Source organism: Monoraphidium neglectum (genome assembly GCF_000611645.1).
Source record: "Monoraphidium neglectum strain SAG 48.87 unplaced genomic scaffold scaffold00545, whole genome shotgun sequence".
Classification (NCBI taxonomy): Eukaryota; Viridiplantae; Chlorophyta; class Chlorophyceae; order Sphaeropleales; family Selenastraceae; genus Monoraphidium; species Monoraphidium neglectum.
The window spans coordinates 11,119-24,873 of NW_014013083.1; the positions used below are offsets into that span (position 1 = coordinate 11,119).

General features: G+C 64.1%; 3 protein-coding genes across 3 annotated transcripts in view; 1 reads left to right on the top strand and 2 right to left on the bottom strand.

Moving 5' to 3' along the window:
• The window catches only part of MNEG_4065 (hypothetical protein), a gene marked incomplete at both ends in the record, with an annotated part of 2,881 nt that extends 2,026 nt beyond the window's left edge, over positions 1-855 (bottom strand). The window contains one exon of the mRNA XM_014047458.1: positions 55-855. Within this exon, the coding sequence (XP_013902912.1) occupies positions 55-855 (801 nt within the window). The remainder of the gene's footprint in view (positions 1-54) is intronic.
• A 632-nt stretch (positions 856-1,487) lies between these two features.
• MNEG_4066 (hypothetical protein) lies at positions 1,488-3,435 on the top strand (the record flags this gene model as incomplete). The annotated part of the gene is made up of 4 exons (XM_014047459.1): positions 1,488-1,659; positions 1,839-1,995; positions 2,208-2,597; positions 3,048-3,435. 4 exons carry the CDS (start codon positions 1,488-1,490, stop codon positions 3,433-3,435), a joined length of 1,107 nt encoding a protein of 368 aa, XP_013902913.1.
• Positions 3,436-7,173: 3,738 nt separating this feature from the next.
• Positions 7,174-11,069, bottom strand: MNEG_4067 (GntR family transcriptional regulator; the record flags this gene model as incomplete). The annotated part of the gene is made up of 10 exons (XM_014047460.1): positions 7,174-7,359; positions 7,782-7,990; positions 8,265-8,696; positions 9,121-9,236; positions 9,523-9,611; positions 9,795-9,901; positions 10,116-10,222; positions 10,499-10,587; positions 10,843-10,919; positions 11,060-11,069. 10 exons carry the CDS (start codon positions 11,067-11,069, stop codon positions 7,174-7,176), a joined length of 1,422 nt encoding a protein of 473 aa, XP_013902914.1.
• Between the last annotated feature and the right edge of the window lie 2,686 nt (positions 11,070-13,755).

Genomic DNA, 13,755 nt, shown 5'->3' on the forward strand with positions numbered 1-13,755 from the left:
CCCCTGAGGCCGCCCGCCCGCCAGCTGGCGCAGCTGTGCCCCCGCGCCGCCAACATCACGGCTGCTGCCGTCGCTGCCGCCACGCCCGCCGCCGCTGCCGCCGCTGCCAAAGCTGCCGTCGCCGCCGCCGCCGCCGCCGCCGCGCCGCGTCTCCTGCAACTCCTTGAGCGCCCCCGCCGCGTCAACCACCAGCTGCTGCAGCGCCGGCCCCACCGCCGCCGCCTCCCGCAGCGCCGCGATGTCCGCCTGCCACAGCGCGAGGCACTCGCGGACCAGCCGCAGGCAGAGGGTCCAGCCCTCCAGCCCGCCCTCTGGCACGCGGGCGCCCGCGTCGAGCAGCAGCCGCACCACCCTCGCGTGGCCGTTCTCGCAGGCGAGCTGCAGCGGCGGCCGCGGGATGCCGCCGCCGGGCGGGCCGTCGGGGTCGGCGCCGGCGGCGAGCAGCAGCTCGAGGATTTCGAGATTGCCGCGCGTCGCGGCGACGGGCACGCAGCCGGTCGCGCAGTCGGCCCAGCGGCGCTGCAGCCGGCGGCCCTCCTCGTCGTCCTCGCCGTCCGCGACCGCTGGTGGTGCTGTCGCTGCCGCCGCGGCGGCGGCCTCGTCCGGCGACGCGGCGGTGGAGGGCGCGGTGGGCGGGCGCTCGTGTTGGCGTTGGCGGAAGCGCTCGCGGCGCGTCGGGTCCGTCAGCAGTGCCACCACCGCCGGCCGGTTGTCCCTGCAGGCGAAGAAGAGCGGGGTCTCGGCTCGCTTTGTGGGGCCAAGCGCGTCGACGCCGGGGACGCGCAGCAGGGCCTGGACGGCTGCTACGTGGCCCTGCCGGGCCGCGATGTGGATCGCGCGGGTGCCCTGTCGCATTGCAAGAAACAGGGTGGTTTCGGGACGAGGAGGGGGAGATTGAGGGAGGGGGGCGTGGAGGGCGGTTGGCAAGCGGGTCGAGGGGTTGAAGGGGCGGGGCGCAACTGACTGGGGGCCTGGCACGCTGTTGATTGCGTCGCTGGGATGCGGGCGGAGGTGTCGGGCTTCGATCGCCTTTCGGGTGTCCCGCTGTGGGTGGCCGGGGGCAACTCAGTCAGTTGACTAACCAGGCCGTGCTGCCGCCGCCGTCTCCCGCAGCAACCCACTCGTTGCCGCTGCTGCTGTGGGCTAAGGGGCAGTGTGGCTGCTGCGGCGTGCCTACACGGCAAAGACACCTGTTTCTTTTGAATCCAGTGACTTCTTGCTGCACACCTGCATGTCAAACGGCGCATTGATGTCCGCCCCGTCGGCGAGCGCGCGGGCCACCGCATCTGCATCTCCGCGGACGCACGCTTGTTGCAACGCGGCTTGGGGATCCATGATGCGTCCTCGTCTGTGTCAGTAGGCGCCGGTTGGGTGAGAGATAGCAGCCTGCCGAGCTAATATGCCTACCAGGGCGGTGTGTAGGCGATAACAAGCTAGCGCGAACGATTCCTACGATATACTCTAGTCCGTCACAGCGTCACAGCACCATGCAAGCGCCTATGCAGAGCACAGGCCTTCGAGTGAGGCAGCAGCTGAGGTGCCACCCACCTCGCTCCGGCACGTTGAGGGCCATTCGGGCCGTGCCCACCTCGACAAACCAAGCGTTTGTGGTCGAGCAGACTGATGAGACGTGGGCTGCTTTTGGCGCGAAGTTTGCGGGTGAGTGTGGACGCCTCTCACACCACCCCGCAGGCGCGCTCGGCGTGCGCAGCACGGGGACCCTCCAGCATACGCCCTGCACGCTGCGCAGTGTGCACATCAACGCACCATCGAATATCGCAGGCATGCCCCACGCACACGACCCACCCCTCCTCCGGCGCGGGGCGCCCAACCCGCAGGCGAGTGGGAGGGCGTGAGCGTATCCTACGCCGCCGACGGCGCGCCCCAGCCGCTGCCGGAGCACTACGTTCCCGGCGCCTACAGGGACTGGGGCGTGGAGATCCGCGACTGGCAGACGCAGTGCAGCTGCACCACAGGCGATGGCAGGCAGTTAAGGTGCGATTTAAGAGCAGCGACCTGCCGGTTGGCCATTCGTGATGGCGGGCTTCTTGTTCATCGTGGCACCTCTCCATGCAATGTCCCTCAAGCGGGCCCAACACCGTATGCAGAGGCATGTGCGCTAGTGCGCTCATGTGTTGCGCTCACGCGCTGCCATGCAGCAGACTGAAGCGAGCGTCCGCATGCGCCTGCACGCGCCGCCGCCGCAGCGTCGTGCTGCGGCGCCTGATGCCGACCGTGGGCTGCGAGGCGGACGCCGTCGCCTTCACGCAGGACGCCACCACGGCCATTGCCGGCGGCGGCGAAGCGCCGGCGCTAGCCTACCTGCCGGACGGCAGTTACACGACCGGCCCCGCTAGCTTTGACCTGGTCAACGCATCCAAGCTGCGCTTTGAGGCGTGCTTCGCGGGCCCCGGCCTCAGCACGGAGGGCATCCTCAGCAACGGCGGCGGCGCCGCGGCGCCGGCGGGGAACGAGGAGGGGCCGGGGCCGGCGGCCGCGCAGCCGCCGAGGTACCGCCTGAAGGTGGCGCAGAACTTGGCGCGCAATTGGGCGGACGGGAGCTGGCGGGTCGCGAGCGTGGAGCTGCATAGGGAGAGGTGGGCGTGCGTGAGCGCGTGCATCGGTGTGCGCGGCGCAAGGCTTGTTGAAAGAGCGTGTGTGTGTATATGTTTGTGATGTGTGTGTTTGTGCGTGTGTGCGTGTGTGTGTGTGTGTGCACATGCATGCGCTTGTGTGTTGTTTGGTGAGTGTGATTGTGTATCTGTGCACGCACATGTGTGCAGTGTGCAAGCGGAGGGCCCTGCATGTGCTCTTTGGTGCCCTCACGCGGGTGCGAGCGGGTTCTCAGCACCCAGCCAAGGCAGCCCCGGCCGGGCATCCCATGGGTGGGCGCCCCCGACGTCGTGATACACCCAGCGCGCGTGTCGATCACCGCTGGCAAACGCATAAGATGAGGCCGCTGAGCGACACAAGTCCGCAGCGGGCCATGTACTGCGAATCGGGCTGCCATGCACAGTCTCTTCGATGACGTGTCGCCTTTCTCGCAGGTACGACGGCCCCCACACCGGCCGGCAGGAGCTCGCCGGCTGCGGCGGCGGCCAGCCGACCATCTCTGGCCTGCAGCCTGTCCCAGAGGAGCAGCTGCGCGGCAGCTGGGCGGTCGAGGGCGGGGTCGTCCTGGTGGCTGACGGCGGGGCGCTGCGGCCGGCGGCGGCTGGCGGCGCGCGCGGCGCGGCGCCGATTGGTGCAGAGGGTGCGGTCCTCACGCGGCTGCCACTGGGTGCGTGGTCTGCGGTGCGCGCAGATGGCAGCGGCAACTTTTGGATCGAATCGGGGGCGCTGGCGGAGGGCGGGGTGCGCCAGGTCGCGGCGCGCAGCTACGAGGGCGGCGCGGTCAAGGAGGTGTCTCTTGGGGTGGAGCGGCTGGCTGAGTGAGCGCCCAGCCGCCTCGGGCGGCCTGAGTGGCTCTGTACGCAGCCAGCCGTGTGTCACGGGCATACGTGCATGCATGAGTGTTGCTGTTGTGCAGGAAAGTGTTTGTCGCAATACAACCGGTTTGTCAGTTGCAGGTTTCTCGCTGTTGTGGCAGAGGTTCTGTGCTTACGAGAGGTGCTCAATTTTACCCCCGCGGCAGCTGCCCTGTGTGAATGTAACCTCTGGGGCGATCCGGGTTGTGCCGCTGCAGGTGCTTATCATCACCCCAGGTTCAACAAGGCAGATAGTACAATCAATTCAGTGGTTGTGTGGCATACAGCAAGCGCAAAACCAGCCAAAGAACAGCACACGGCCGATGTCACTCCGTGACTGCGGCAGCTGAAACAGTTCACTAGTTCCTACTGATGACATATTTACTGGGCAGCAGTTCGCCAGCACAATACATCATGAAGCGAGTCGATCATCACATGTGCTATCATCAAGCTTGCGCATGCCCGTTCTAACAGTGCACTGAAAAAGACACAAGCAGCCCCAGATCACCATTCCAGCGACAACAGGCAGCTCTTCGCTGATGACCCACCACGTATGGCGCACACGGTCAATTCAAGCACATTCTCAATGCAGCCTCAGCGGTGAGCAGTCCTCTCGAGATCGTCTCGTGCCGCGCGCGTCCTCTTCTGAACTGGCCCCTCAACGTGCTTGCGTTGCATTCTGATCCGTTTGCAATTGCTCACCGCGCAATCCCGGCTGCCCTATCCCCCTTGCCTCCAGGTGTTGTCACCCAGCCGCCGCCTCTCCTACTGCGGCGGCTGGTATGGCCCCCAGCACATCAAGGCCGCTCGTCTGCACAGGCGTGGACATGTCCCAGCGTACAGCACATAACATCTCAACATGAACGCACAGGTGGGCAGTCGAGTGATTGACAGATGGCTGATCATTCTAGAAGCCACCGCCTGATGCACCTGCCTGCCGCTCGCATGCCACCGCAAGCACACCCCGGCGGGTTGGGCGGCACACAGGCTGTGCCTCACCCAGCTGCTGCATCGGAGCGCCCGGCTCCTCGGAGCCAACCCCACCGTGGGCGCAAAGTCCGCGCAGCAACGCCGCAGAGTGACGCGCGCCCCGGTCGAGCCCCCCCGGGGGTTCCTGGGGCGCGTCGACTGCTGATTCCATCACCTTGGGGAGCCCCGTCGGGGCAGTTACCCTTTGGGTCTTACCCAGCATGCGACAGCCCTTGAGCTACCAGCTTCATGTTGTATCAATGCACTCCCTCCTCACCAGCACGCATGCCCGCATTTCGCCCTCTGCTGGTGCCTCTCGCTCACGACATCCAAACCCAACTTCCTGCATCATGCAGGACATATTTCAAGCTGAATAATCAGCCGATTCCGTCAACAACAGCACAGACATCACCAGCTCAAAGATGCCAACTTGCTGGTCCTGCCCCCACAATCCAAGGTGGGCCATCGCATTGCATCGCGGCGCGTGCTCGCATGTTAATTTGCCTTTGCGGCACTTGGCTTGTATTGGGACCGCCAGGTGACGACAAACAACATTAGATGACGAATCTGAGTGGTAGCAACGGGCGTCCTGCCCGGGGCAACGCCGCACTTGTGAAGTTAACCGAGGCATTTGTCTGATGGCAGTCTGCTGGGCCCTGTGTTGTGGTGTGTTGCGCACATGTGTGTGTGTGTTTGTATGTGCTTGTCAGCATGCTTGTTTGGCCGTGTTCACCAGAGCTCCTGGCCGCTGATAATCAAAATCTTTGTTTTAATTCCTGAGGGCTCGCGCCCCAATTGATGAACACATATCTATGCTGAGGCCAAAGGACTGCATGTGCTGGGGCTGTTGCGGGCGCTACTGACGCGCAGCTGGTGAGGCGATTGCAGCCCGCAACACTCCGAGTGCCTCCCTTCTGATCGCCCCCAAACGCCGTCGCGCCTCTCAGGGCCAACCATCCGGGTGCCCTCACCGATACTGGTCTCAAGAGTGGCTGCCTATGCTGTTTCGACACGCACACTTACGCATAGGTTGGTTGTGTGGATGGCGACAAAGCATTGCCCCAAGTCTGCAGCCAGCCTGGTGCTCGTTCCTGCCTGCCCCCCGTGCACCCTTGCGCGATCACACGCACACCCCGGCGGGCTGGGCGGCACACAGGCTGTGTCTCACCCAGCTGCTGCATCGGAGCGCCCGGCTCCTCGGAGCCAACCCCACCGTGGGCGCAAAGTCCGCGCAGCAACGCCGCAGAGTGACGCGCGCCCCGGTCGAGCCCCCCCGGGGGTTCCTGTGGCGCGTCGACTGCTGATTCCATCACCTTGGGGAGCCCCGTCGGGGCAGTTACCCTTTGGGTCTTACCCAGCATGCGACAGCCTGTGCAAACCAATGCGATTTTCGTCCATTCAACCTCTTCATGGCCCCTTTGCCGCACTGGTTGCACTTGCCGTGCCGGGCCGCGATTGGTGATGCGCTTCACTGACAGACTCGTGTGTTGCCACCACTCAACTGCTGCACTTTCCAGAATTCTTTTCCTTGAAGCCATTCACAATGGCCACCACCACCGTCAACCGAGGTCGACCTCCAAAGGTGCGGGGTGGCAATTATGTTTGGGGGCGTGCCATTGTGGTGTAGCGCCGTTTGTTTTGGTGATTGAGCCCTGACCGCCAGGTGACGACAAACAACATTAGATGACGAATCTGAGTGGTAGCAACGGGCGTCCTGCCCGGGGCAACGCCGCACTTGTGAAGTTAACCGAGGCATTTGTCTGATGGCAGTCTGCTGGGCCCTGAGTTTTTGTGTGATGCGCACGTGCGTGTGTGAGTGCGGGCGTGCATGGTTGCCCTTGGCCCCTGATGCTCATATTTGTTACACACACTGAGGCGCGCCCGCTCGCGGCGCGCGCCGCAACTGACTGATAAACACTATGCTGAGGCCTCGTCCCTTCCGCCAGCGCCGCCTCCCCGCTGTTCCCATCACTGATCACGTGCTCTCCGCATCGCCTGATCTGCATCTTCTCATCTTGTGCCTCCCCCCTGCATGCTGCCCACGCAGGCGTCGCTGCCCCCCTGAAGGTGCCCCTACTTTGGCCCAAGGATGACCGCTGTACTTTAGCACGATGAACACCCGGCTGCATGAAAGCTGGTTCGCAATCTTCCAGACACCTGCAATTGATGGCACCTCACATTTCGCAGCTGTAAGAGCTGCCGTTCCAGACCTGTGCGCCACTGCCATCTCGCACTTCTTGACACACTTTGTCCTTGCAATTTCTTGCTGTGGATTTGTATCTTTTTGTTACTGCATGATGTGCTGCTTGATGCACACCAGCTTCATCACTGTGCAATGACGACACAGCCACCCAGCGTACTCGGGCATGTCACCTGCGCAGCTATCCAGCGTGTTGTGACATGCGCCCGCAGGTACTGTACACAGCCTGCGCACCCCTGTTTTTCTCATTTGGGCGCCTCAGAACCCACGCATCCCCTTGGAGCCTGACAAAGCTACGAATTGTAAAGTAACCAAAGCAATGTACTCAATCCCAAGTCCCTGTGAAGGGCTGTGTGAAGGACAAAAAAGTACTGAGTAATCATGTGAAATCTGAGACCAACGAAACGAAATATAGGACAGTTTACAGAAAAAAGAACCAATGATACACAGGCAGGCAGTCCAGCAACTCCAGGCCACTGGTGCTCCAGGCAGCCTCAAAGCAGCAGAGGAAAGCAGGCGCGTCCCATTCGCCGCCGGTCACGCCGCTGCCAGGTGCTCCGCCAGCGCCGCCCCCAGCCGCGCCACCGCGACCCGCAGCTCGGGTTCGGAGTAGAAGGCGAAGCACAGCCGCGCGTCGTGCGCGCGGCCGTGGCTGAGCGGGCCGGGGGAGAAGCGAACGCTGTGGCGCGCCCCCGCGCGCACAAGGAGCTCCCGAGTGTCCACCTGGCGGTCGGGGAGTGACAACAAGAAACATCGGCCAGGGGCGTCAGCTGGGGTGGAGGCTGCGAGCACCTGCACAGCTGCAAACAGACATGTGATTGGCGGCCAGATTGCGTGGTGAGGCGCGCGGGCTGCCAGGCGCGGCTGCAGCCGCCAGCAAAGCTCCAAGACAAAGCCCGGCAAGCGCAGACAACCCGAGCGAAGTGTCTACGCGCCCGCTCGCCCACTCCACGCTCCGCCCACGTGGTCCATGCCCGCCGCCCGCCGCGCAGCCCCTGTCGCCCCGCCACCCCAACTCCCCGCCACGCGCCGCCCGCGCGCCCCAACCGGCTGCGCAGCCCGCCACGAAAAACCACAGGGCCCCCCCCCCCACTGCAGAGCGTGCAAGCATGTACCAGCTGCAAAACGCAGCACAGCCCACGCACCTCCTCCGGAAACGCGACCCACACGAAGTAACCCCCCTCCGGCCGGCTGTAGCTGCAGCCCAGGGGCACCAGGTGCCTGTCGATCTCCTCGCACATCGCGCCGCAGCGCGCCGCCAGCGACGGCAGCACGGCGCCGTCGAGGTGCTGCTGCAGCAGGCCGAGCTCGAGGGTGCTGTGCGCCACCGCCGCAGACAGCGGCGCGATGCAGCCTGCGGTATTGGCAAACGCGCGTGTGCGTGTCGAGACTTTTTGAAACAGGGCGGAGCCGGCTGGGACTCCGGATGCTACCCTATCTGGCGACCGTTGAACGTGACGCCCAGAAGATGAGAGAGGGGAAGCAGCGGGAATCGCTGCCCGGTTGCCGGCCAGCACGAGCAAGTGACTGTCGTAGCGGATCATGAGGGCAACAGCCAGCCCAATGCGCCGGAGACGCCACCGGCGCTTGCAGCCGTCCTGCACTGCAGGCATGCGCGCGCCGCGCACCGCCGCTCTGCAGGACGCCGCACGCGCGCAGCCGCTGCAGCACCGCCTCCGACGCCTCCGCCCAGCCCAGCCGCAGGCCGGGCGCCAGCATCTTGCTCCAGGATCCGAGGGACACCACCTGCGACGACGCCAGGCGCCGCCGCCGCCGCTGCAGCCCCTGCGCAAGCCCCTGCCCGCCGCCGCCGCCGGCCTCATGCTGCTGCTGCGGGCCCTCGCCCTGCCCCACCCCCGCGCTCCAGTCCTCCAGCGCCCCCGCGGATGCCCCCGTGGGCGCCTCCCCCGCGCCGCCGCCGCCGCTGACATCATCATCACCGCCGCCGTCACCTGGTGACGGCAGGGCTCCCTCCTCGAAGAGCTGCAGCTCGACGGCCCTCATGGGCGGTGGGGGCGGGGGCGCGTCCGGGAAGCTGAGCAGCTGGTACACCTCATCGGCTGGGGAGGTCGTGTGGATATGAGAAATTGTATGTCATTATAAGAGGTCGGAGCAGCAGCGGTTGGAGGGGAGTGAGGCTCAAGGGAGGGCCGGTTTGGGGTGGTGTCTGAGCAGGGGGGGCTCAGGGGCGGGGTGCATGGCATCGGTTGTGTAGCAGGGTTGTTGTGGGTGCATGGTCAGCCTGACAGCAGTGGAATGATGAATTAAGTGAGCAGGGGCGACCAGGAGGGCAGTCGCGTGAGCCTCGCCCAAGGCCAGGATGAGGCTGCCGAGCACACAAGATAGTAGACGCGCACGGGCGGACGAGACGGCGGCAGGCGCGCTTGGGGTGCAGCCGTGCGGCGCGCCGCCATGGCCGCGGCGTCTGCGAACACATAGGCGGCTCCCCCACGGCCCGCCGTCGCGGCGCCCCGCCTTGCCTACCCAGGATGTAGAACCCGTGGCGGTGCGCCAGCTGGATCAGCCGCCGCCGCCGCTCAAGGGACAGCACCGCGCCGCGCGGGTTGGAGTGCACGGGAACCGTGTACAGCAGGCGTGGCCTGCGGTTTGGTCGGGAAGGTGCGGGCCGGCGCGGCGAGCACACTGTGTTAGCGAGGGCAAACGGCCACACTGCGCTCCCCGCACGAGGGGCTGCATCATATCATATCATCTTGTCAAGGACCTCCAGGCTGGACCCCTGCTCGGCAGGCCTGACAAATGTGGTTCCAGCAAGCGTCCCTGGAGCTGGGCAATCACAATAATCGGCGACCTGCGTTGAGATTGTGTTGGCCGCCCTGCCTGCCAGCGAGCGGCTTCGCTCCAACCCAAGGCCCACCCAATGCCGACCTGAGGCCCCCCTCTTCTATCAGTTCCTCAAGGGCCGCCACATCCAGGCCTTGGCCGTCTGTCGGGATATCAGCGCTTCGCAGGTGGCACTGCACGCGTGGCGGCGGCGGCGTCGGTGGCGGCGGCAGCCAGTGGGATCGGACGCCATGTGTGTCGTGAGTGCACGACAATTCCGAGACATTTATCGAGCACGTGCAACTAGACAAGTCAACACCTCCAGCAAATCTGCAACCTGTGTTGCGTTTTTCCAAACCAAGCACTCCTTGCCTCACCTGATCGATGATTCCCTGCACCAGGAAGTAGGTGGGCCGCTCCACGACGATAACATCCCCGGGTGACGCCAGCTGGCGGCACACCAGGTCGATTCCATGGGAGACCCCTGGCGGCGCGATCGGCCAGGGCCGGGGGCATCTCAAGTAGGCGTGCCTTGCACATCGCCCCTCGCCTCAGGACACCAAGCTCTCAGCCCTTTCCAACAAATTCGATCGCAATCGCACCCAGTTGAACGCACTGCCGCGCCCCGCGCCGCCACGGCGCTTGTCACTAGTACTCACCCCTCACACCTGCACCCGGCCACCTGCTGTGTCACTCACCTGCGGTGACTATGAGCTCGTCGGCCACGACCTCGTGGCCGTAGTGGCTGCTGAGGAAGCCGGCCAGGCTCTGGCGGAATGAGGCGTAACCTTGCTCAGGGCCATACCTTGTGAGTGATAGAGGGTGGAAGGGTGCATTCGGCATGTATGCAAATTACGTGTTTGCGTGGTAGCATGCTTGCGTAGGAGGGGAGGAATGTAGGGCACGCTGCTTGAGGGTGGGAAGAGCTGCCGGCAAGGAATATGGGGAGGGGTGCCGACGGCGGTGGCAGGTGCAGCAGCAGCAGCACTAGCAGCAGCAGCAGCAGCTGCAGCAGCAGTCAGTTTTCAGGGCTGCTGCTGCATAAGCTGTCCAATCTGTTGCCGCGTGCGGCGCAGCTCACTGCAGCATGAGCGGGTTTGCGCCCGGCGAGCCGAACCGGTGAGCAGCCGCCGCCGCAATCTTATCGAGTGGGAGCGATGAAGGCGCGGGCTGGTGGCAAAGAGGGGTCGCGGAGTCGGCGGCACGGCGGTGGTGAGGGACAGACTTTTTGTTGCTGTGGCGCCATGCATGAGCCCTCGCAGACGCAGCAGAGCGTGCGGCGGCCCGCAAAGGCGCTGCAGCGGGTTGCACGGGTCCGCGTCCAGGCAGCGCACCGCCTTCGAACCTCTTTGGGAGGGCTGCCGCTTCTGAGTGCGCACAGCTAGTGCACATGGCCCTCACGCCGTGGTGGCTCATCAGCCTTACCTGCCCCGCCGCCAGGTCTATTACATCCTCGCCCAGCTGGCGCTGCACAAACTCTCCAGTCTGCGTCGTCCGCGCACCTGCCAATAGCAAGGGTTGCGACCAGCGGCACAGTGTGGCGCCGTGCGTTGTGCAACCGGGCTTCGTTTTGGGGTGCGCACGGCTTGAAACAGCGCTGACACCAGCGAGAGTACTGCAGCAGCCCCATTCGTACCCTCACTTGTGGGCATGTTTGCGGTCGTTATAGCACACACAGTACCCTCACGGCGTCCAAATGAGTAGATCAGGCTGGGTGCCGTGGCTCGGTGAGCCCTGAAAGCCGCAGCTCTAATCATCGTCTGAACATACGGTATGACTGTTTGCCAGTTACACAGACCGCCAGACGCTGTGGCTGCTGGTGTGTGGGACGGCAGCCGTGCTTTGCTGGCCGGCAGTGACGTGAGCTGGTGTGGTGATCAACTGTTGCACCTGCGCTTTTGTCCGCCACGCAGTGCCAGCAACATGGACTCAACCTTCAAGACTTTTAAGTAACATTTGATTCCTAGATGTGCGGCCTCCTCACGAGCAGCACGCCTTTCTTTCAAGGCCGGGCATGGTCAACACGCTCGTACTGCTGTGCGCTGACCGCTGACACCACACCTCGCCCAACCTGCTTACTTGCTCGCCACTCTTTTGATGACGTCATCAAATGACTCAAACCACCTTCAGGTTGCGGGCTGCGCAGGCACACCCGCAGCGGCCACGCGCATCAGCGCAACCACACGGCGCTGCATCGCGGCCCCCTGGTCTTCTGCGTTGAAGCCCGCGAACCCAGAGAGGAAGAGCGCCCCCAGCCCCACCAGGGCACCCACGGCGTCGCTGCATCCCTGCAGCAGCAATGGAGCAGCTGCCCATGCGTGGCCCGCGTCGCCCGCGTGGCCCGCGTGGCCCGCTGTGCACAGCCCTTCCCGCTCGCTCGGGGTGGCGAGGGCTTGCTCCCGCGGCAACTGCGTGCCGGCTTCCCGCCTCGCCTCAGACACCGACCGGGAAAAGGCCCCATCCCCACCGCCGCTCTCTGGAAGGCTAGCCTGCGGCCCCGCCGCGCCACCTCTCTTCCTGCTGCTGGTGCATTGCTGCATCCCCGGCGTCTGAAGCCGCTCGTCGGCCGCATTCGGCAGCACCATTGGCTGCAGCTGTTGCTGATGCTGCGGCGGCCGCATGAGCGACTCAGCGTGCTGCATGCGTGCCTGTGGGCAGGAGGTGGCAAGATTACGGGGCTCAGGCCGGCGAGTGATTGCTATGGAGGAAGAGGCACTTGTGGACAACCGCTCCTGTGGCAGTTATGCGTGAGCTGTGCACAAGTTGCACATGCGAGCAGGTGTTGTTGCAGCAATTCAACGCACGCGCTGCTCACCATGGTTGTCATGCGAGCTAGGTTGCGCTGCGCGGCAAGCTTGCTGGCTGTGGTCCCATCCTCCAAGTCAGGCGGAGCAGCCAGGCAGGCCGCGAACTGCGAGTGGGTCCATGCTTGATCAGTCTGATCAGGCGCCGACTGCATGCTGCATAACAACAAATTGTGTCTCGAATTGTTGACTGACGCCATGCCCATATCGAGCTTACTTGCCCTGCGTGCTGCTTGCCATCGATAAGACTGTGCGACCAACCGCGTGGCGGCGTATGTGCACCCTGTCGTGCGAATGAAGCCACCAAGCTGACCGCTCTGCTGCCAGTGCGTCCGCAGGGCAGCAATCTGGCAGTGCGGCCCTCACAAGCGCCAAGGTTCCCCCACCTGTTTGTCGGACTCTGATAAGCTGCCAGCCGTGTCCAGGTCCTGCAGTGCTGGCGCCCTGCACCACCAGGGTGGGTTTGGGCGCGCCATCAACCCCACGTGCACCGCCCATGCAGGGAGACCAGGCAGGCAGCAACGCCAATAATCTTCACTCGCACGCCAATCATCTTGAGTACGGCTTATATAAGAGTCATAAATTGTGGACGCCTCACCCAAAGGGCGTTCCATAGACTGCGACCTGGCAAGCCAGCAGGTGGTGTGCGGGGGCGCGCAGCGCCGAAGCCAGCGCCATGTCCTCGTGCACCACGCCTCGAAAAGAGTCGAGAGACTGAAGCATTGCTACTGAAACCTGACATTCCGCGGCGGTATCAGGCCGGGAAGCTGTTGTGTGGGGCGCTGCGTGGACACGGAGGTGCAGCATGCAGTGGCCCCAGCGTGGCAGGGCCAATGCCTGCATCATCGCAATGCAAGACGCCTGCTACCGATTATGCGTGCTAACACCTGCTGATTGTTAAATCCATGTACCTACAACGCTCACATCGAAAAAAGGCAACGCTGCAACGGAGGACTTGGTCAGTGTAGCTGTGCGCTGCAGGCGGCGAGGACCTGTCCGAGACGGAACAACGCATAGGTGGTGCGCCACGCCCAGGCCCTGCACAGGCCTGTAGCCTTGTCTGATTTTTCCGTTTTGCGAAGTGAAGCTCGCGTCGCGGGGCCTTTGGACACCTGAGAGGCTTTGCATTTTTCGCAAGCCGAATCGGGTTGTTGTACGAATACTAAAACTTCGAACAACTCGAAATATACCTAATGTCGAAGCGCGTGCTGCCATGGCAACGAGCTCGTCTGCTTTCAAGGCTTCCATGGTACAAACCTCTGGCATGCCCAGCCAAGCCGGCTCACTCGCTCTAAGCAGCCAAGCCGGCCAACTGGGTCGAGCCGGGCAGAATAAGTTATTATAATTATTTAAACGACGTTTGCGATCGATACAGGGCGCCCAGCTCGGCCGGCCCTGGTGCCCAAGTCGCGACTGCAGATCACCCGGGTCGGCCTCCCTGGGCCGCAAAGTGCAGTCAGGTGAAATGAGCGCGTCTGAATCGTCGTACGCGCCCGGAGACAGCGACAGCGACAGCGGCCGGGACAGCGACGGC